Source organism: Hordeum vulgare, chromosome 5H (assembly GCF_904849725.1).
Source record: "Hordeum vulgare subsp. vulgare chromosome 5H, MorexV3_pseudomolecules_assembly, whole genome shotgun sequence".
Lineage (NCBI taxonomy): Eukaryota > Viridiplantae > Streptophyta > Magnoliopsida > Poales > Poaceae > Hordeum > Hordeum vulgare.
In genome coordinates, this window is record NC_058522.1 from 516,650,051 (window position 1) to 516,673,046 (window position 22,996).

The 22,996-nt window shown below is 42.4% G+C and overlaps 1 protein-coding gene across 1 annotated transcript; it reads left to right on the plus strand.

The window, feature by feature from the left end:
• The first annotated feature begins 19,794 nt into the window (after positions 1-19,794).
• On the plus strand, positions 19,795-22,714 carry LOC123452000. Its single transcript, XM_045128574.1, has 2 exons — positions 19,795-20,099; positions 22,317-22,714. The coding sequence occupies exons 1-2, from the start codon at positions 19,923-19,925 to the stop codon at positions 22,389-22,391; spliced, it is 252 nt and encodes an 83-aa protein (XP_044984509.1). The 5' UTR covers positions 19,795-19,922; the 3' UTR covers positions 22,392-22,714.
• The last annotated feature ends 282 nt before the right edge of the window (positions 22,715-22,996 follow it).

The window sequence follows — 22,996 nt, forward strand, 5'->3', positions numbered from 1 at the left end:
CTTAGTCGTTTCTCAAATCTATATTATGTGCATTTCCATTCCTTATATGTTAATCTTCTATGATGAATAGGGATACCCAAATAGCTAAACGGAAGCGAACCCATCTCACACCCGAATAGTCGCTTGAAGGATGAAGGTTTAGAAGAAAGCAAGCGGGAAACAACATGAGCAAGTGATCATGGGGCACAAAACGTGCAAATGAGAAAAAGGAAAGAGGAAAACCATAAGGCTCAATGAGATAACTATATTCAGCAAATCCAGCTTTCTCGGAGCGGGAAATGATTGCGTGGAAGTGCACTGAGAACAAGATCTACATTGCTGGTTCGCCCTACAAGGCACTCTTTGCTGGCTCGACTTCTGCACCCTTTTGGCGACATATGTGGCGAAGTTGGGCCACGTGAACGCCAAGTTATTTCTTTGGCTGGCCTCCACGGACCGATGTACGAGTTCTACAACCAGGAAACCGAGACGCTAGACCATCTCATCGTCTAATGCGTCTTCTCCAGAATAACTTGGAATGAGATCCTATCCTGGTATGTTGCCTCACATCTTCTCCACCGACCGGGACGGCTCGCTTATTTGATTGGTGGTCTGGCACTTCTACAGCCGCTCTGGCTAGCTCTGAAAAGGAACTAACTCCATCATCGCCCTTGTCGCATGGTCCATCTGGAAACATCACAACGCCGCAGTCTTTGACAACCTACGGCCATGGAATGCTGACCTGGCTCGTACGATCCGAGATGAGGCCCGCTTGTGAGCGTGAGCCGGGGCCAAAGGATTAGGAGTAGTTATCCCCGCAACCTGATTTCCTTGTATCGAGGCTGAGCAACCTCCTCTCTGATCATCTAGCAACCTAGGTGACGCCTCTAGCATACGCCACCTATGGTTGCCCCCCTTAACTCTTTTTCACACTATCAATGCAAAGATACACACCAATGCGTATTCACGAAAAAAAAGATAACTATATCTTACAACCCCTTCACCAAAAGGGGGCTCTAAACAGGTAGCACCAGCCAGCCGCCATTGCTGAATATCTCTTCTGATCGGTGCCCCGAAAACCCAGTCATTCGTCTCCTACCATATTTTTCCAGCATATCATCATCAACACGGTTTTGAAGCCTTTCTTGAACATTTTGGGTGTCTTGCAGATCATCGCTTGGCAAAAAGTTTGTGAGATGTATTGTGTTGTCCATGTAGAGGCCTTCTGTCAGATGAGCTTTGAGAAAGGGAAGCTCCACATTAGGTGCATTGATCACTCAAGGCTTCTCATGCACAGAGGGCAAAATTATCCATTTGGCCAACCCCTCCGCTGCGGCCGATTGTTTGAACACAGCTTGTCGTGACGCATTAACGAGGCGAACATCTTCACATCACTACCGTGGCCCATGTCTTTCAGATGACCGCGTTGTGGCTAGAGGGGTAAACCGCCCGAAATTGCAACATGTAAGCAGAGCTCGTTCAGTAGGTGTCCCCCTTGCCGGCCACCCATTTGATCTGATCGGCCATCTGATCGTTAAGAACAAGCCCGAAACTCTGGTCTCAAATAAACAGTCTTTTCGACCTGTGATCCCCATGTCCAGGGCCGGGCAGGCAAGCAACCAGAAGCATGCGTGGCCGCGGGATTAAAAGCAGGACTTGATTAACAGCGGCAGCGGCAGGCTGGCAGCCGGTAGCATGCGTGGCCGCAGGATTAACAACAAGACCTGATTAGCGACGGCAGCAGGAAGCCAGGAACGAGGGCATGGCACGGGCTACTCAACGAGGAGTGGAGGACGAGAGGATAAGAGGAGGCGGCGACGTTTGACAGGCTTTGTTGAATCGGTTTGATCGAGTCGCCTCGGTAGCCTCGCCCTTGCCTAGATAGCAGCACCAGCCTTGCCCTCGTCGCTCGCGATCGAGGCCTGACCATCACTGCTACGGCCCAACACTAACGGAGTACAGTCCACCGGTCCAATTTAATACTAGGCCTATTTAAATTTTTTGAGGCCCCTCAGAATCATGGGTCCTGTGTGGGCCGCACAGATGGCACCACTGTGGGCCCGGCCCTGTCCATGTCCATTTACAATTTTCCCACACGTACTCACACACAAAATAAATAAATGAAAAACTATTTATTACCTCGCTCACCCACAACACAATCCCCATTCGACGAAATAGGGTTTCCCCCTTTATATTATCAAGCCTTGACCAAAGAACACAAGTGACAATAAGGTTCAACGCACACAGACAAACACGTCAGTCCACACACGAAATAGGGACAAGGAGCAACACAAAACATGAAGTCTAGATGGGGGAGCAGCACAATAATCCCCAAAGAAGGAATTCCAGGGACTGCTACGCTAATCCAGCTCCGGAGGAGGGGGAGGGAGTGGTGGCGCGGTCATGCGGGTGGCGACGGACCGAAGCACGGTGACAGCTTTGTCGATGGAGTCCCGGTCGTGGCGCCGGCTAAGCAGCCGCCATAGCTGTAGAAAACCACATAATTTGAACACTGCATCAGCCACACGTAGAGGAATAACATGTTTTATCACAAGCTTATTATGGATATTCCATGGTGTCCACAAGAGGGCACTATGGTAACCAAGAGAGCGGGTCGCACATCACAATTGTGAGTACCGGGCACCTCGCTAAACATATCGGGAAGGTTGTCGTGGCACCAACCACCACCACCAACCTCCCGTAAATAGCTCCAAAGGAACCTTGCAACTGGACATATGAAGAATATATGGTTGCATTCCTCTGGAATCCTACACAAAGGACACAACCCATCAGAGGGGTTGTTCCGCTTTAGCACCTCCGTACCAGATGGGACACGACCTCACACCAACTACCATAGGAAGAACCTAATCTTGAATGGCAGTTTGATCTCCCAAACGAGATTCAACTCGGTCGGTCCCAGAGTTGGCATAATTGCTTGGTATAAAGATTCCGTGGAGAACCGTCCATTAGGTTCGAGGTGCCAATGCATCACGTCCTCATCTAGGGACGGAGAGTGAAGAGCCACACAAGCTACCGGTTCTTCCCATAGGTCCCATTCACCGGGGCCGAAGGTCCGTCTAAAGACGATATCCGCTAGGTTGGATAAGGTGCCTGCCACTGTCATGCTTTTGTCTACGCAAATATTGAAAAGTGCTTGGAAGCGAACGGCAAAGGGCTGGGAGCCGCACCACCGGTCTAGCCAAAAAAGGGTGGAGGTGCCTAGTCCCACTTCGATAGAGGAGCCGAGTCGTAGGACATGCATCAGCAGAACAATCGTCTGCCAGAATTGTGATCCACCAAATCTTGGAGCGAACGCCACGGGTTGGCCACGCAGGTAGTTAGCGCGAATAATATCTAGCCACAGGCCACCCTTTTTGGAAGCGACCCTTCATAACCATTTAGATAGGAGAGCAATATTCATCCTTTTGGATGAGATAATTCCAAGAACTTCCTGGTCCTTGGTATTACATATCTCCGAACACTTCACCATGTGTTATTTCTGTTTATCGCCTTTCCCCGTCCAGAAAAACCAAGACTTGTACTTGGCAACATCGTGCTGAAGGGATCCATTAAGACTATAGAATCCCATCAAATACATCAGTAGACTAATCATTGAAGAGTTGATCAGGACAACCCGAGACGCTTAATTTGGACAACCAACGTCTTGCCACGGCTCCACTCGGTGTTGGACCTTGGCCACCAGGGTCGTAGGTCCTTTTCCAGGATACTTGTGTCACTAATGGGCATGCCTAGGTAGGTGGTCGGGAAGGTCCCTAGTCGACATTCTCGAGTAGTGTCTTCATTTATTTTCTCTGTTCACAAATATAAAATGTTTTGGATATTTCAATATAAACTACATATGAACTAAAACAAGTGAACAAACAAATTAAAACATGTCTATATACAATCCATTCAGAAAAAAAGTTAGAACATCTTATATTTGTGAACGGAGCGAGTAGTTTCGAGTGCCATTGTAGATGGCGCACATTCAAATTTTATAGAGGTTAGATTAATTAAGAACGATTCTCTGCATCACAGAGAACTCATCCTCAAGAACCAACAAATAAGAACCTCAATCCTAACAGGCGGGGAGGGGGGCACGACAACGGTGGGAGGGCTCATGTGTGTAAGAGAATCTATAACCCCCCATCCCCTGCCCCGCACCCACACACCCACTTTCCCCTAAATGTCTAAGCGGACAACCCGGACATAAAAAACATCCACACATATAGGTTGCTCGACACCCCTAAAACACAACCCATATCTGAGGTGGATTTGGGGCAGCCAGGACATGCCCAGGTTAGGAACCACATTGGAGCTGACAGGTCGGTCCCACTTTAAACCCTTCAAATTGACCAAGTCCATGAAATCGACCACCCTGCTCCCGGTGTCCGTACTCCCTTTCCCGCCTCAGAGTCGTCGCCCTCATCCAACCTATTTCCGGTCATTAGTAGATACAAATAGCATTTTACTAGGCTGATGCATGCTGGAAAACTGAATTTTGTTTCGGTTGTGTTGGGCTAAGTGGAAGACATTTGGTTTGGATGGATGATGTCCGTTGGATATGGTTTGGATGGCTGATACATAGCCGCATGTTACTGCGTGACTTGCCACCTGATCTTGGTCCCCCGGAAATGAGGGCCTCCGACATGTGGGTATTGAAACCACGGAGGAGGTAGTGTGGCCGGTGCACGCAGACAGGTGTGAACCAGGTGAAGGCTATGGCTAGTGAGTGACCGGTTCTGATGAGGGTGACGCTTACACGCGTCGTGGCCCTCCTTGGAGTCATACGAGCGATCTTCTTTCCACCTTGATCTTGGGTTAAAACCACAAGATTGACTGGTCGGACCGGGTGGTGGCGACTTTGATGTTGTGGGCCTTCGGGACATGTCGTCTTTGGGGACAAGCATACTATTGACTTGTGGCATGATTGATAGACTAGAAGTGGCATGTGAATATTTCAAATATTAAGGAGGTACCTGCGTTTTTTCAAATCTTTGTGAATTTTAAGAAATATTCTAAAAAAAGAAATATTTGAGAATATTTTAACAATGTTCTGAAAATTATGCTCACGGTTTAAAAAAGTGATGAATTTTAAAAAATATTCCAGAATTTTGAAATGTTGAAAAATGTTCATGAATTAAAAAAATTGCTCCTAAATCTAAAAATAATCGATCCAAAAAATGCCAGAATCAAAAAATAAAAATATAACAAAAAAATAAGAAGAAAGAAAGAGGAAACAAATCCCATTGTTAGAACCACACAAGATTGGAGCCTTCTCACGACATTTGCATTTCCAGCTGTCCAATTATCCCTCTAAACAAATCTCGGTTGTTGGATCTTGAGATGAAACGATCTGAATTTTTGGATCTAGTCTGATATGACAATCGCCTTGGTCATGGTTTCTTTCTCACCTTGATCTTGAGAAGAGAGAGAAGGAGGAGTGATTTCTTTCTCACCAGTTGATCTTTGTCATCGGAGTCGAAGAGGAGGAACTTCTTAGGGCGATCGTTGTCGTGGTCGTGGTTCCAGTAGCAGTAGCGCCTCTTCTCCTCACATTTGTAGTAGTCGCAGTCGGCACCGCTCGCCCCTCCGCAGCCACCTAGGCATGGACACATGCACATCGACCACAGATCCCGTCAAGAAAAGGTGATCGAGCTCAAGAAAAAGAGTGCTAGAAAAGAAAGCATTCTTCTTTGACGTCCCTCGGTGGGGGGGCATCAAGAAGAAGGATGGGGAGTTGGTGGCAGCTCACCTGGATTAAAGAGCTCGCCCAAGTTCTTCTGGTGACGGCTAGGGTTGCCGCCGCCTCCACTATATAGGTGCGGCCGGGTAGGAGGGGGCGTGGGTCGGGCCTACACTCGTGTCGGTGAGAGCGCATGATCCGACGTCTTAGATACGTGACATGTCTGTTACAGACTATTTTTAGCCGGCAAACATAAGCGCATAGATATGAACTTGGCTCGGCTCATTCCCGCAACCGGGAGGGGGGGGGGGAAGGGAAGCACTGGGAAATCACCTTTTTTCTCAAGCTCCAATTGCATGTGGAAGAGAATCCTTTATAGGGAGGTCCAACTTCTTCTTCACTAGCAGGATGAGACTTTACACCACTCCCCTGTCATGACACATACATGGTTCCTTAGAGATTTTTCTAAAATTGTTGGATAGGTGTCATTAAAGCCACCCCATATTTCTACCGTGCCTTCAGAGTAAGAACAAAATTTTGCGTACACACTCTAATATCTTCATTACTGGATTTACAATACGCTAAGGACACGTTTAGTAGGATGCATGAAGGCCAACGTGGCTCCGATGGGATAAGTAGTGAGTTGATTGGTTGGTTGCCTAACTCGTACATAGAAAAACAAGCCCGCACAAAACTTAAGCGCCTCAGCCTGGCTCGCGTGGAATGCTTAGATTGACCGCTTTTCAGATGCAGGTTGTGCTTAGTGCAATTTACACTACGAGGAGGATGCGAGTTGGGCTTGATGAAACCAATCAAACGACATGTAAATGGTGGCCCAGAGTTTGTATACACTTAAACAGGCTCCACTAAGAGAAGCTTCGCTGGACCAGGCTTCACCGAAAAAACAGCCAAACGTGTCCTAAGTTGCATGGATATTGTGAACCTGCTCATTCCTCTTATTCCTATGAGTCCGGGCACATACAAAAAATATACCATAAGGTATTTGAACACATTGTACTACTATCTTCAGTTGATGGGTGATGAGATTGTAAAACCTAATGCTTTTAGTGATTTATTTCTCTCTTATTACTTGCAGAGATGTTGAATACAATTATTTATTTCCAGAAGGAAACGAATGATGGGACAATATCGAATTCTTATACAAGATCTTTGTGAGAATCCCTTTATCTGGCGAAAATAAAAAGACAATCTATGAGCTAGCATGATTGGGCTGGTGTCATCCAACGTGCTACCCTGATTAAGAACCCAACCCATCCTTTGTTCGTTCGAAGATATTCATGTTTACATTCATGTCGCACCAAAACTATTGGTACCTAACTACCTATTCTCAAGCATCAAGAACATAGGAAAACCGTGCATCCGGATACCTGAACATGTCGTGCCACTATTTTTGATTGAATCACAGAGAATAGACATCTATCAAGGTTTTGACATCTCCATGGAACACAAAATTAGGTGCTACCGTATTGAGAATGAGTGTGAAATGAGAGGAGAGAAGGAAAGAGGATACAACTGAAAGAAAGGGCAAACATGAACGGTGTATGGAAGTGAGGGTTGACGAATTGTAGAGAGGTGTAGTGGACTAAAAGAGACAGGTAGAAATAAAACGGCTAGTTAAAAGGGGCGGTGTTGCAAATTTAACGCAGCGGGTCTTGATCGAGTATAATGTCAGTATGCATGTATCGTACAAATGCATCTGGATCATCTTAACATCCCACCAACACTCATGTGGCGAAATAAGTTGCAGGGAGTGGTGGATTAACATGTGCGGTAGGCAGCACTAGAGACAAACCAATCACGAAATCAAACCCGGAGTACCCCGCGCTACGCGGTGTAACAAGCGGCCATCCATCCATCATCCATATCACATCCAACGGCCATCAGCAATCAAAGTGGAAAAAAGCTCCAGATCAAACACACGTACACATGTACTCCCTCTGTTCCTAAATATAAGACATTTTAGAGATTGTACTATAAACTACATACAGATGTACATAGACATATTTTAAAGTATAGATTCACTCATTTTGCTCCGTATGTGGTTTCTTAGTGAAAACCCTAAAATGTCTTATATTTTGGAACGGAGGGAGTAGACGTCAAAACTTGTAGTTTTCATGTACACGCAACACAACTATGCACTAAGGACGTGTTTGGTAGCCGTGTGAGCTGGGCCTGGTTAGCTCAGCCAGGCTCACCGGTGCCTGGTTGAAAAAAAGAGTAAAAAATTAACATCTACACATTGTTTGGTTGCCCGCATTTAGGCCTCTCGCATTAGAGACGTATCATGCATTTTGGCTGGGTTGAACTGATTGGTGTGAGAGCTTCGACCTGTTGGTTTAATTCGCTCTATTGTGCCTACAAAGGAGGAGTCGAGGAGATGGAGTGAGGGGAAATACATGTGGTATATTTGCCTCAAATCCACAACAATGCAAAGAGGTGTCTCTAGTATATACTCATTTGCGCACTAGGTGAAGCACCTAGCTGTGGTTAAGTTTGGTTTTGCTTAAAATTTGCATGTTGTAACTGAGTGCATCGGTACGGTGGGTTTTATAGTGCGGAGATGATACGTTCATTTTGCATTATGCTTTCATGTTGATATTTATTGCTTTTTGAGCTGTTATTTTACTTCACGGTACAATACTTATGCCTTTTCTCTCTTATTTTGCAAGGTTTACATGAAGAGGGAGAATGCCGGCAGCTGGAATTCTGGCCTGAAAAAGGAGCAAGTTTGAGATGCCTATTCTGCGCAACTCCAAAAACCGTGAAAATCAACGTGGATTTTTTTGAGAATATATAAAAAATACTGGGCCGAAGAAGTGCGAGAGGGGCACCAGCAGGTGGCCACAATCCTGCTAGGCGCGGCCACCCCCCTGGCCGCGCCTAGGGGGCTTGCGGGCTCCCTGCTGGCCCACCGACTCCCCTCTTCTGCTATATGAAGGGTTTCGTTTCGAAAAAAATCAGGAGGAGGCTTTTCGGAGGATTCGCCGCCGCCACGAGGTGAAACTTGAGCAGAACCAATCTAGAGCTCCGGCAGGACGATCCTGCCGGGGAAACTTCCTTCCCGGAGGGGGAAATCGTCGCCATCGTCATCACCAACACTCCTCTCATCGGAGGGGACTCATCACCATCAACATCTTCATCAACATCATCTCATCTCCAAACCCTAGTTCATCACTTGTAACCAATCTCCGTCACGCGACTCCGATTGGTACTTGTAAGGTTGCTAGTAGTGTTAATTACTCCTTGTAGTTGATGCTAGTTGGATTACTTGGTGGAAGAGTTTATGTTCAGATCCTTGATTCTACTCATTACCTCTCTGGTCATGAATATGATTATGCTTTGTGAGTAGTTACTTTTGTTCCCGAGGACATGGGATAAGTCATGCTAATAGTAGTCATGTGAATTTGGTATTCGTTCGATATTTTGATGTGTTGTATGTTGTTTTTCCTCTAGTGGTGTTATGTGAACGTCGACTACATAACACTTCACCGTTATTTGGGCCTAGAGGAAGGCATTGGGAAGTAGTAAGTAGATGATGGGTTGCTAGAGTGACAGAAGCTTAAACCCTAGTTTATGCGTTGGTTCGTAAGGGGCTGATTTGGATCCACTAGTTTAATGCTATGGTTAGACTTTGTCTTAATTCTTCGTTCGTAGTTGCGGATGCTTGCGAGAGAGGTTAATCATAAGTGGGATGCTTGTCCAAGTAAGGGCAGTACCCAAGCGCCGGTCCACCCACATAACAAACTATCAAAGTAACGAACGCGAATCATATGAACATGATGAAAACTAGCATGACAGAAATTCCCGTGTGTCCTCGGGAGCGTTTTTCCTCCTATAAGACTTTGTCCAGGCTTGTCCCTTGCTACAAAAGGGATTGGACCACTTTGCTGCACCGTTGCTACTTTTGTTTCTTGCTACTTGCTATGAATCATCTTGTCACACAACTACTTGTTACGGATAATTTCAGTGCTTGCAGATATTACCTTGCTGAAAACCACTTGTCAGATCCTTCTGCTCCTCATTGGGTTCGACACTCTTACTTATCGAAAGGACTAGGATTGATCCCCTATACTTGTGGGTCATCAGGAGACTCTCAGTCCAAACTACTAATGATTTATATATCATCAGAAATAGAATAGAAATCATGGTAGAAACATCACAATCTGTGTAGAGTAGAGCAAATCAGAAGATATCCTATTGGGAGTAGGCACTGATTTCCAATAATTAAATTTATGTTGTCCTGATGTCTACTACGCAACCTTCTCCTTGTAGACGTTGTTAGGCCTCCAAGTGCAGAGGTTTGTAGGACAGTACCAATTTTCCCTCAAGTGGGTGACCTAACGTTTATCAATCCGCAGGAGGCGTAGGATGAAGATGGTCTATCTCAAGCAACCCTGCAACCAAATAACAAAGAGTCTCTTGTGTCCCCAACACACCCAGTACAATGGTAAGTTGTATAGGTGCACTAGTTTGGCGAAGAGATGGTGATACAAGTGCAATATGGATAGTAGATATAGGTTTTTGTAAACTGAAAATATAAAAACAGCAAGGTAACTAGTAGTAAAAGTGAGCACGAATAGTATTGCAATGCTTGGAAACAAGGCCTAGGGTTCATACTTTCACTAGTGAAGTTCTCTCAACAATGATAACACAATTGGATCATATAACTAGCCCTCAACATGCAACAAAGAGTCGCTCCAAAGTCACTAAGAGCGGAGAACAAACGAAGAGATTATTGTCGGGTACGAAATCACCACAATTTTATTCTTTCTGATCGATCTATTCAAGAGTCCGTAGTAAAATAACACGAAGCTATTCTTTCCGTTCAATCTATCCTAGAGTTTGTACTAGAATAACACATTAAGACACATATCAACCAAGATCCTAATGTCACCTAGATACTCCATTGTCACCTCAAGTATCCGTGGGCATGATTATACGATATGCATCACACAATCTCAGAATCATCTATTCAACCAACACATAGAACTTCAAAGAGTGCCCCAAAGTTTCTACCGGAGAGTCAAAACGTGTGCCAACCCATATGCATAGATTCCCAATGTCACGAAACCCGCAAGTTGATCACCAAAACATACATTAAGTACTCACATGAATATCACATTGTCACCACAGATAGACACATGCAAGACATACATCAAGTGTTCTTAAAGACTCAATCAGATAAGATAACTCCAAAGGGAAAACTTAATTCATTACAAGAAGGGAGAGGGGAAAGAACATCATAAGATCCAACTATAGTAGCAAAGCCCGCGGTACATCGAGATCAAGACATCTCAAGAACGAGAGAGAGAGAGAGATCAAACACATAGCTACTGGTACATACCCTCAGCCCCGAGGGAGAACTACTCCCTCCTCATCATGAAGATCGCCAGGATGATGAAGATGGCCACCGGAGATGGGTTCCCCCTCCGGCAGGGTGCCGCAACGGGCTCTCGATTGGTATTTGGTGGCTACAGAGGCTTGAGGCGGTGGAACTCCCGATGTAGGTTTCTTTTGGGGGGTTTCTGTATTTATAGGAATTTATGGCGGTGGAATTACGTCAGTTGGGCCCACGAGGAGGTCATGAGCCTGCTTGGCCCTCCCGGGGGGTAGGGCGCTCCTACCGGGCTCATGACTCCCTCGTGGCTCTTCTGGTCTTCTTCCAAAGCTTCGGGGTTCTCTTTTGGTCCAAAAAAAATCATTGCGAAAGTTTTATTCCATTTGGACTCCGTTTGAAATTCCTATCTGAAAAAGGTCAAAAACAAGGAAAAAACAAGAACTGGCACTGGGCTCTAGGTCAATAGGTTAGTCCCAAAAATAATATAAAATAGCATATTCATGCATATAAAACATCCAAAGTTGATAATATAATAGCATGGAACGATAAAAAATTATAGATACATTGGAGAGGTATCAAGCATCCCCAAGCTTAGTTCGTGCTCGTCCTCGAGTAGGTAAAAGATAAAAACATAATTTTTGATGTGATATGCTACCTAACATATATTGTGGCATGAATATTCAGATCCATATGATTCAAGACAAAAAGTTTAATATTGACATAAGAACAATAATACTTCAAGCATACTAACAAATCAATCATGTCTTCTCGAAATAACATGGCCAAAGAAAGTTATCCCTACAATATCATATAGTATGGCTATGCTCCATCTTCCCCACACAACGTGTTTAAATCATGCACAACCCCGGTATTAGTCAAGCAATTGTTTTCACACTTTTACTTTCTCAAACCTTTTCAACTCTCACTCAATACATGAGCGTGAGCCATGGACATCACACTATAGGTGGAATAGAATATGGTGGTGGTTGTGAGGCAAAAAGGAGGAGATGGTCACATCAACTAGGCGTATCAATGGGCTATGGAGATGCCCATCAATAGATATCAATGTGAGTGAGTAGGGATTGCCATGCAAGAGATGCACAAGAGATATAAGTTTATGAAAGCTCAAAAAGAAACTAAGTGGGTGTGCATCCAACTCGCTTGCTCACGAAGACCTAGGGCAATTGAGGATACCCATCATTGGAATATACAAGCCAAGTTCTATAATGAAAATTCCCACTAGTATATGAAAGTGACAATATATGAGACTCTCTATCATGAAGACCATGGTGCTACTTTGAAGCACAAGTGTGGTAAAGGATAGTAGCATTGTCCCTTCTCTCTTTTTCTCTCCTTTTTTTGTTTGGGCTCTTTGGCCTCTTTTTCATTTTTTTTTCATTTTCATTTTTTTGTGGGCTCTTTGGCCTCTTTTATTTTACTTTTATAGTCCGGAGTCTCATCCCAACTTGTGAGGGAATCATAGCTTCCTTCCTTTTCTCACATGGGACAATGCTCTAATAATGATGATCATCACACTTTTATTTACTTACAACTCTATTCTTAGAACAAAAGATATGAATCTATACGAATGCCTCCGGCGGTGTACCGGGATGTGCAATGACTCATCAGTGACATGTATGAAAGATATGAATGGTGGCTTTGCCACAAATACGATGCCAACTACATGATCATGCAAAGCAATATGACAATGATGATGCGCGTCATAATAAACAGAACGGTGGAAGTTGCACGGAAATATATCTTGGAATGGCTATAAAAATGCCATGATGGGTAGGTATGGTGGCTGTTTTGAGGAAGGATATATGGTGGGTGTAATGCACTGGCAAAAGTTGCACGGTACTAGAGAGGCTAGAAATGGTGGAAGGGTGAGAGTGCGTATAATCCATGGACTCAACATTAGTCATAAAGAACTCACATACTTATTGCAAAAGTTTTATTAGTAATCGAAACAAAGTATTAGACGCATGCTCCCAGGGGAAGGGTTGGTAGGAGGTAACCATCGCGCGATCCTGACCTCCACACAAAGGATGACACTCAATAAAAAACATCATGCTCCGACTTCCTAACATAGCGGTTCACCATATGTGCATGCTATGGGAATCAAAAACTCTAACACAAGTATTTCTACCAATCCATAATTACTAACTAGCATGACTCTAATATCACCATCCTTATGTCTCAAAACTATATGCAAAGAATAAAACTTCTCATAGTACTCGATGCACTCTATATGAAAGTTTTATTAAATCCCTCTTGGATGTCCATCATATTAGGACTAGATTCATAACCTAAGCAAATTACCATGATGTTTAAGACTCTCAAAATGATATAAGTGAAGCATGAGAGTAAAAGAAAAACTACTCCAAAAGATATAAGTGAAGCTCAATGAGTAGTGAATAATTATTTGGCTATGTGAAGACTCTCCCATCTAAGAATTTTAGATCTTAAGTACCTTATTCAAACAAAATAAAATGACACTTCAAGGCTAGCATGAATCATGTGAAGAAGCAAAAACTTAGGTTCAACCGATACTAACCGATAATTGTTTGAAGAAGAAAGGTGGGATGCCATCCGGGGCATCCCCAAGCTTAGGTGCTTGAGACTTCTTGAAATATGAATTGGGTATGCCTTGGGAATCCCCAAGCTTGAGCTTTTGTGTCTCCTTAATTCCTCTCATATGGTGGTTTCCAAAATCTTAAAAACTTCATCCACACAAAACTCAACAAGAACTCGTGAGATAGGTTAGTATAAATCAATGCAAAACTTTATCATCCTATACTGTAGTAAATCACTAAAATTATTATTTGACATTTCATACTAAATGCCTATGCATATTTAAAACTCTTATCCTCAAATAGGATCATTAAACAAGCAAACATATGCAAACATAACAGCAATCTGCCTAAACAGAACAGTTTGTAAAGAATGCAGAAAGATCCATACTTAATTAACTCCAAAAAATCTGAAAAACATTCCATGCTCTATAGAATTCATAAGAGCATACTGTTTCCAAATTTCAAGTTATTCTGTCATACAGAAAATTCTAGGGAATTTTTGCACTGCAAGCAAACTTTCTGTTTTGGGACAGCAACTCCTATACTTGCAAATTAAGCATGGTAAATGCTATCCTTGACATTTTTATTGAACTAAATGATGAAAAACATTAATCTAAATAACAGCTAGCAAGTATTAATAAAATAAAATGACGCTCCAAGCAAAACACATATCATGTGGTGAATAAAAATATAGCCCCAAGTAAAGTTACCGATGGATTGAAGACGAAAGAGGGGATGCCTTCCCGGGGCATCCCCAAGCTTAGGCTCTTTGGTGTCCTTGAATATGGCTTTGGGTTGCCTTGGGAATCCCCAAGCTTAGGCTCTTGCCACTCCTTGTTCCATAGTCCATCGAAACTCTACCCAAAACTTGAAAACTTCACAACACAAAACTTAACGGAACTTCGTGAGATGGGTTAGTATGATAACAAGCAAATAAATCACTTGGGTACTGTCAAAACAAGACTCATAACTATTTTCACACAATGCCTACTGTATCTTACTATTTCCACAATTTATATTACTCAATATAATCTATGGAAGCACCAAAACAAGCAAACTATGCATTGAAAACAGAATGTGTCAAAAACAGAACAGTCTGTAATGATATGAATGATAACCATACTTCTGCACTTCCATAAATTCTGAAAAAGTTATGAAAATTAAGGCAATTTTTATATAAATCAGCAGAAAAAAGAACCAACCTAAAAGCACCTTCTGGATAGAAATTAGAAATGATTTCGCGAGCGCAAAGTTTCTGTCTTTTTCATCATGATCAAACAACTATCACCCAAACTAATCATAAAGGCTTTACTTGGCACTTTATTGAAACTAAGGCAATAAAACATGATTAATACAGTAGCTTAATCATGTGAACACACAAAAACAGTAAGGATACATATTGGGTTGTCTCCCAACAAGCACTTTTCTTTAATGCCTCTCAAGCTAGGCATGATGATTTCAATGATGCTCACATAAAAGATAAGGACTGAAACATAATGGAAGCATCATGGAGCATATGACTAGCACATTTAAGTCTAACCCACTTCCTATGCATAGGGATTTTGTGATCAAACAATTTATTGGAGCAAGAATCAACTAGCATAGGAAGATAAAACAAGCATAGCTTCAAGATTTTGAACACATAGAGAGGAGATTCAATATTATTGCAATATATAGAAGCATATGATCCTCTCTCATAATAATTTCAGTAGCATCATGAATGAATTCAACAATATAACCAGCACCTAAAGCATTATTTTCATGATCTACAAGCATAGAAATTTTACTACTCTCCACATAAGGAAATTTATTCTCATCAATAGTAGTGGGAGTATCGTAAAAGACTTGAACACTACGGATTGTTTCCACATTAAAAGAGTAATGTTAAGTAAGAGGGTACTCATAATTGTGACAAGTTATATTATCATTTTTCTTTATAGCATAAGTATCATCACAATAATCATCATAGATAGGAGGCATGCTTTCATCATAATAATTTTGATCATTCAAAGTGGGGGAACTAAAAAGATCATCTTCATCAAACATAGCATCCCCAAGCTTGTGGCTTTGCATATCATTAGCATCATGGGTATTCATACTAACAACATTGCAATCATTCTCATCATTCACATATTTTATGCCAAACATTCTATGTAATTCTTTTTTTAGCACTTGAGCACAATTTTCATTTCCATCATTTTAACGAAAGACATTAAAAAGATGAAGCATATGAGACAACCTTAATTCCATTTTTTTGTAGTTCTATTTTATAGACTAAACTAGTGATAAAACAAGAAACTAAAAGATTCAATTGCAAGATCTAAAGATATACCTTCAAGCGCTAGCCTCCCCGGCAACGGCGCGAGAAAAGAGCTTGATGTCTACTACGCAACCTTCTCCTTGTAGACGTTGTTGGGCCTCCAAGTGCAGAGGTTTGTAGGACAGTACCAATTTTCCCTCAAGTGGGTGACCTAAGGTTTATCAATCCGTGGGAGGCGTAGGATGAAGATGGTCTCTCTCAAGCAACCCTGCAACCAAATAACAAAGAGTCTCTTGTGTCCCCAACACACCCAATACAATGGTAAGTTGTATAGGTGCACTAGTTCGGCGAAGAGATGGTGATACAAGTGCAATATGGATAGTAGATATAGGTTTTTGTAAACTGAAAATATAAAAACAGCAAGGTAACTAGTAGTAAAAGTGAGCACGAATAGTATTGCAATGCTTGGAAACAAGGCCTAGGGTTCATACTTTCACTAGTGAAGTTCTCTCAACAGTGATAACACAATTGGATCATATAACTAGCCCTCAACGTGCAACAAAGAGTCACTCCAAAGTCACTAATAGCGGAGAACAAACGAAGAGATTATTGTCGGATACGAAACCACCACAAAGTTATTCTTTCTGATCGATCTATTCAAGAGTCCGTAGTAAAATAACACGAAGCTATTCTTTCCGTTCAATCTATCCTAGAGTTCGTACTAGAATAACACCTTAAGACACATATCAACCAAGACCCTAATGTCACCTAGATACTCCATTATCACCTCAAGTATCCGTGGGCATGATTATACGATATGCATCACACAATCTCAGAATCATCTATTCAACCAACACATAGAACTTCAAAGAGTGCCCCAAAGTTTCTACCGGAGAGTCAAAACGTGTGCCAACCCATATGCATAGATTCCCAATGTCACGAAACCCGCAAGTTGATCACCAAAACATACATCAAGTACTCACATGAATATCCCATTGTCACTACAGATAGACACGTGCAAGACATACATCAAGTGTTCTTACAGACTCAATCCGATAAGATAACTCCAAAGGGAAAACTCAATTCATTACAAGAAGGGAGAGGGGGAAGAACATCATAAGATCCAACTATAGTAGCAAAGCCCGCGGTACATCGAGATCAAGACATCTCAAGAACACGAGAGAGAGAGAGATCAAACACATAGCTACTGGTACATACCCTCAGCCCCGAGGGAGAACTACTCCCTCCTCGTCAAGGAGATCGTCGGGATGATGAAGATGGCCACCGAAGATGGGTTCCCCCTTCGGCAGGGTGCCGGAACGGGCTCCCGATTGGTTTTTGGTGGCTACAGAGCCTTGCGGCGGCGGAACTTCCGATCTAGGTTTCTTTTTGGGGGTTTCTGTATTTATAGGAATTTATGGCGGTGGAATTACGTCAGTTGGGCCCACGAGGAGGTCACGAGCCTGCTAGGCCCTCCGGGGGGGTAGGGCGCGCCTACCGGGCTCGTGACTCCCTCGTGGCTCTTCCAGCCTTCTTCCAAAGCTTCGGGGGTCTCTTTTGGTCCAAAAAAATCATCGCGAAAGTTTTATTCCATTTGGACTCCGTTTGAAATTCCTATCTGAAAAAGGTCAAAAACAAGGAAAAAACAGGAACTGGCACTGGGCTCTAGGTCAATAGGTTAGTCCCAAAAATAATATAAAATAGCATATTCATGCATATAAAACATCAAAAGTTGATAACATAATAGCATGGAACGATCAAAAATTATAGATACGTTGGAGACGTATCATGTCCCCTCGTCATTGTTTATCATCGTCACTATAATGCCTCACATGAATCGCCCAAGTGGTGATGAATTACACTGCCAAACAATCACTGAACCTTGGAACAAACAATAAAAACATCACTTTTCCACAAAATTATCAAAATCTTGGCAATATGAATTATTTGAAGACACTTGTAGACATATCATACACTACAAATTTGTATGATTAGTTACCAATATGGACAATCACATGCTCTAGTGTTCTCTATCAAGATTTTTATTATGTGAATATGCTCTAAAGGTTTCTTTAAATGTATCTAAATGTACTAAAATAGGTTCTAGTGCATAAAATACACAATACTACATCCAATGGTATACATCGATCCATAAAAAATCATGGTGAAAAAATAATAAGTAAATAAAGTAGCTTGGTATAAATACAACTGCTACATAACTACACATCATTCTTGATACACACACGTAGATGAATGCAATGCTCCCTCTGCTGGCTAGGTGGCTTCCGCGGAGCTCATTCACATCAATTTGCATGCATAGGGATGATGATTAGAGCCAATTAAATTAGGAAATAAAATGAGAGTGTGTATAATCTCGCAAAGATCCATTGCATGCATATTACAAAGATTATTCCCTGTCATTTTCTCCACCGTCTGTGACGTTACAACATGGTTCTGCATCGTTGGCATGGTTCTCATGTTTGTTGTACCGGATGTGATGTTGGGCATTGCTATAGTTGAAGTAGTTGATCTGGTCATACTTGTTCTCAGATAATTATAGAACTCTTGGTCCACACAACTTGTGTTAGCTGTTCTGATGATCAATAATATTATATTGTACCCATACGGAGAAAAATTAAATTGAATTATATCTAAGTTACGAAGAAAAATATTGTACCCATATGTACATGCAGTTTTAGAATAGCTCTGCTTTTCTACATTTCTTTCTCGCATTATGCTATAACTTGTTATATCGGATTTATATGAGTTGCTTCACCAAGGTTGTGTTATCTTGTAAGGTACTCCCTCCGTCCCATAATATAAGAGATTTTTTGACACTATTAGTGTCACATACGCTCTTATATTATGGGACAGAGGGAGTAGTAATGGTTCATATTTGAGATTTGTACAAACATTTATTTTCCCAGAGATATGCTTGGACATGGGCTTATATCTAAGATGCCAAAATAGGATGATGTTGCAAATGCATGATTTTTTCATATATTTTTTGCTTTGCACATATGCAGACGGTGCTGCAATGCATGATGTTTTCTTATGGTATTGCATCGGTGCAATTCAATTGCTGGAATTATGAAATACATTTTTTCTGTAATCTTGGATAAGTTTTGCTACAATGGTACATTTTTTGTGTCATGTTTATCTGATTTGCTGATTTTTGGTTGGAGAGGTGTATTTTGGATGTCGAAATAAGTTGGAATTTCAGTAGTGTTTCATAATGCATCGTTTGCTTGGTACATATTGTGAAGTCCACTTCTTTCTCAATTTATCTCCAAAAGCGGGCATCACTACATATAATGATCAAGGTGCTCACATATGTCACGCAATAGTTTATTGCATGGCGTAGTGCAAGGTGCAAGGCAAAAGACACCAAAGAATAGATTGAGCCAGAAAGAGATGCACAAATCAAACAATAGGGGCGGGCCAATCCATGCTAGAGCTAATAAGTGGATACTAAGAATCGAGTAACGAGAGTGAGGATGAAGATGAAGGCAAAAGAAACGATGTGCCCCATGGAGAAACAAGCAGAGGCCATGTACAGTGTTCGGTCACTTGCCAAGTGGCCTCATCATAGAGAAGAAATATTCAACAGTTGAACATAACTGATTACTGTTTACAAGCAAAGAATTAGAGGAAAAATATTTGTAGACAAAATTAGAGGAAAAATATTAGCATCTCATTTACAACCTTAATTCTTTTGATCAACAATCTTAATTCTCCTTTGCAACTCCAAAAGCGAAAGTTACCATGAAATTTAAATTCTACTTGTCTTAATTTACTTGTCTTAGATTTGTCTAGACAAATAATCTAAGACAACAAAATTAGGAAGGAGATAATATGAAGGAAAAAAGACTTGTATGAAGGGATGCAGTGATTAGCACGGGTAGCAGGGTCCAGGATGCAAAACCGCCAACCCCGCCCACACTCTCTTCTCACGGCAGCAGCGCGGCCCGGCCAGGCCCAGACCGCACCCGACCCCGATCTGGTTGAATCCGTCCAATCCAAGGAGCACTCGCACTCGCAATCGCACCGGCGGCGGCGGAGATGGGCGGCGACCATGGCGGCCACGGCCCGAGCGGCGGCGACTTCCGGCAGAAGGTGTGGAGCATGACGGGCGGGCCCTACTGCCGGCCCGTCCACTGGCGCCGCAACACCGCCATCGCCATGGTCGGCATCTTCCTCGTCTGCATCCCCATCGCCATGAAATCCGCCGAGCTCGAGGTACGCCTCCCCCTGCCTTCCCCTCTCCTCCCACATGCGGCTGCCCGATCCACCCCCCTAGCCCCAGCCGTCACCCCATGGGTCCTGCGCTGACCCGACCTCTGACCGGGGAACGAGATCTGCTCCTGCGGGGAATTTTGGCGGAGGCGTCAGGCATGGTTGATTGGTAGAAATTTTCTCGTCGTTGGGTAGCGCTGGCAGGGACAGGTCGAAATGCGGAAGTGGTGCCCAATACTAGGTGCTCCTGCTCTGATGCATTTGGCTGCAGAAATGGATGCTCTGAGTGATTCTTGGTAGGTTATTCATTGTGGGCTACGAAATGCATTTTTCTGAATTCTAGGATGGGATGCAAATGTTACTCTACTGTCTGCAGCAGCCGCGCTTGTTTAGGTTGTATTGTATTGAACTCTAGAATGGGATGCAAATGTATGGAACTTTGTACATGAAGCATGATCGCTGGTCTTTCTCGCTTGCTACACAAACTTCCAGCCAATACTGTCAATGTTACTTGTGTAAAACAAGTAAGTGACATAACTGCACCCGCACGTAGCATTTGTAGTGGTACTCAGCAAGAACAGAGCAATGTCTCCTTTATTCGAGTCTTGTATCAATCCATTGTTTCCAGCAATACTCTAAAATGGGCTGGATTTAATCTCATGTTCTTGACTGTTTATTGTATACTTTGGGCATTCACCACGCAGCATTTTGTCCCCTCTGTACTGGTTCTGCTACTACTGGGAGCTATTCCATATGGGTCTACCTGCATAGTAGAATCAGATCTTTTACAGGCTTCACATGGGCATCTGCTTTTTGCTAAATAAATTGTGGATCATGCACAAGATACAATGTAGAACTGGTTGCACAGTATACGTAGTTATGAGATAGTCCTAATGCTCCATGTTAGAGCCACTAACCTGGTTGTTAAACTCATCTTCATCAAAACGTTCTTTGCATAGACTGTTAAATGTGTTGGTGGACAGCTGCCTGCTGAATCTGAGAATGGTTTCATACTTGAACCATACCCGTACATGTATCTCTCAGAACCATACTTGAACCATACCCGTTTAATGTCATTTTCAGCCCAACCAAAATTGAATCCACTATTTTTTCCACCCAAACCAAGTTAAACCCAATACATAACCGTGGGTTTAAACCCAATATATAAATATGGGTTTGCTTCAATGTATATATGATTGCACAAATTGACATGTTAAGAAGAAAATGAGATAGAAAAGGCATAAGTGCATCTACAACAGTTTGGGAACAAAGTTATCCTTGAGATACATTCAGCACAAAGCAAGAGGCAAAAAGACAATGCCCACGGCTGAAAACCTCATTGGCAAGTGTATTAAAGCCGATTTCTTAGCCAAAGCACAAGCAAACACTTCCGATTTGCATGTGGTGTTTTCCCATAATACAAAATTACATAGTGCATCGAAGCATGCACGCGGATCAAAGATACTCGTTGTCGGTGTGTCGTTGGTTATTGCACATAACCAACGCCCAGAAACCGGTTTGGATCCATAGTTTATAACCGCTAATAACCAAACTGTTTAAACCCATAACCAACTATACCCAAATTGGTTTCTCCACATACCCAAACCAAAACCAAACTAAAAAAGACTCAACCCAATAAAACCTGAACCAATCAAACCCAAAGTAAGAACCGAACCGTTTGACCCGGTTTTTTAATAACCATTCTCAGGTTTACTGCCTACCATGGTAGACCAATGAAACATTTTATTTGATGTTTCAAAACAAATTTTGGGGAAACCGTAAGCAGCTTGTATATCAGTATTGCATATGAGCTTTGACGTGGTTTATAGGAATACAAGTGCATACAAACTAAATATCCGGTTTTCCTGGTGTATGTGTTAAATATCTGATTTTCCTGCTAGATGCCGTTCTGACCAGCTGAATGCTATGGTAGACTAATGAAATGTTTATCTGATATTTAGGACAAAACTAATTGCCAAAAAAACATATTTATTTCTAGCAATACAAGTGCATATGGACACAATCTTTTTTTCTCGTATCTTATAGCAAAAAATGGTAGTTAGGACCTTTTCTTCTGAGTGGTTTTCCCCTATCTCAATCTTCATTTGGAAGACACGTCAGCATGGCAATTTCGTAGGGCTATGTTTAATATATACTGACCAAATTTAGTTTTCTGTTGTTTGTGTAAGCGCTGACGAATGTGATAATACTCTTGTGCAGCAACGCCCGCACCACCCAGTCCGGCCAATCCCATCCCAGCTTTGGTGCAAGAACTTTGGCAAGAAGGAATACTGAAGGACGTGTCAAGACTTTCACAAAGAAAATCCTGTTTTTACCTTTGTGCCTTCTTTTGTCATAACCGGTCCTCAGCGACCGACGCTGGAAGAAGTATGCTACCATAGCGTTATGTAACTCTTGTGACTTTTTATTATCACATACAAGGAGTGCCTGTTTGTTTGCGATTCAAATAAACTCGTTATGCATATGCTGCTACGGATATATTTTAGGGTCAAATCCGATGAATATAGGCATCGTCTATTCCCCTTTTGGTATCCCGTAGCGTGTGGATGTTAGTACTTGTTTTCTTGTATTCATGAAATTACAATGCGTTTGGTTCATCTCGGGGTATCCGCTCACTGTGTTCTTTGGAAGATGAAAATGTACCTCATGTAATGTGACATCAGCCTGTAACTGATTCCTGCTATCCTCTGATTTTTTTTCACTTCTTTGATTTTTTTGTTTTGCCTTTTGTTATCTGCTTTTACTTGTGAGCTGCAGGACTCGTGCATGGTTGGTATGCCTTTTTTTTTTTTTGCAACAGGCACATACCAGTGTTTGAGGCGTAAATGTGCGTGTTAAAGAAAATGTGGGGGCAAAAGTGTGTGTTAAAATGAAAACAG

Bases quoted from the DNA above. Each gene is read 5' to 3' on its own strand.
- LOC123452000 (XM_045128574.1), top strand. From the start codon at position 19,923: ATGGGCGGCGACCATGGCGGCCACGGCCCGAGCGGCGGCGACTTCCGG. The intron at 20,100-22,316 runs GTACGCCTCCCC...ACTCTTGTGCAG, and splicing joins TGAAATCCGCCGAGCTCGAG to CAACGCCCGCACCACCCAGT.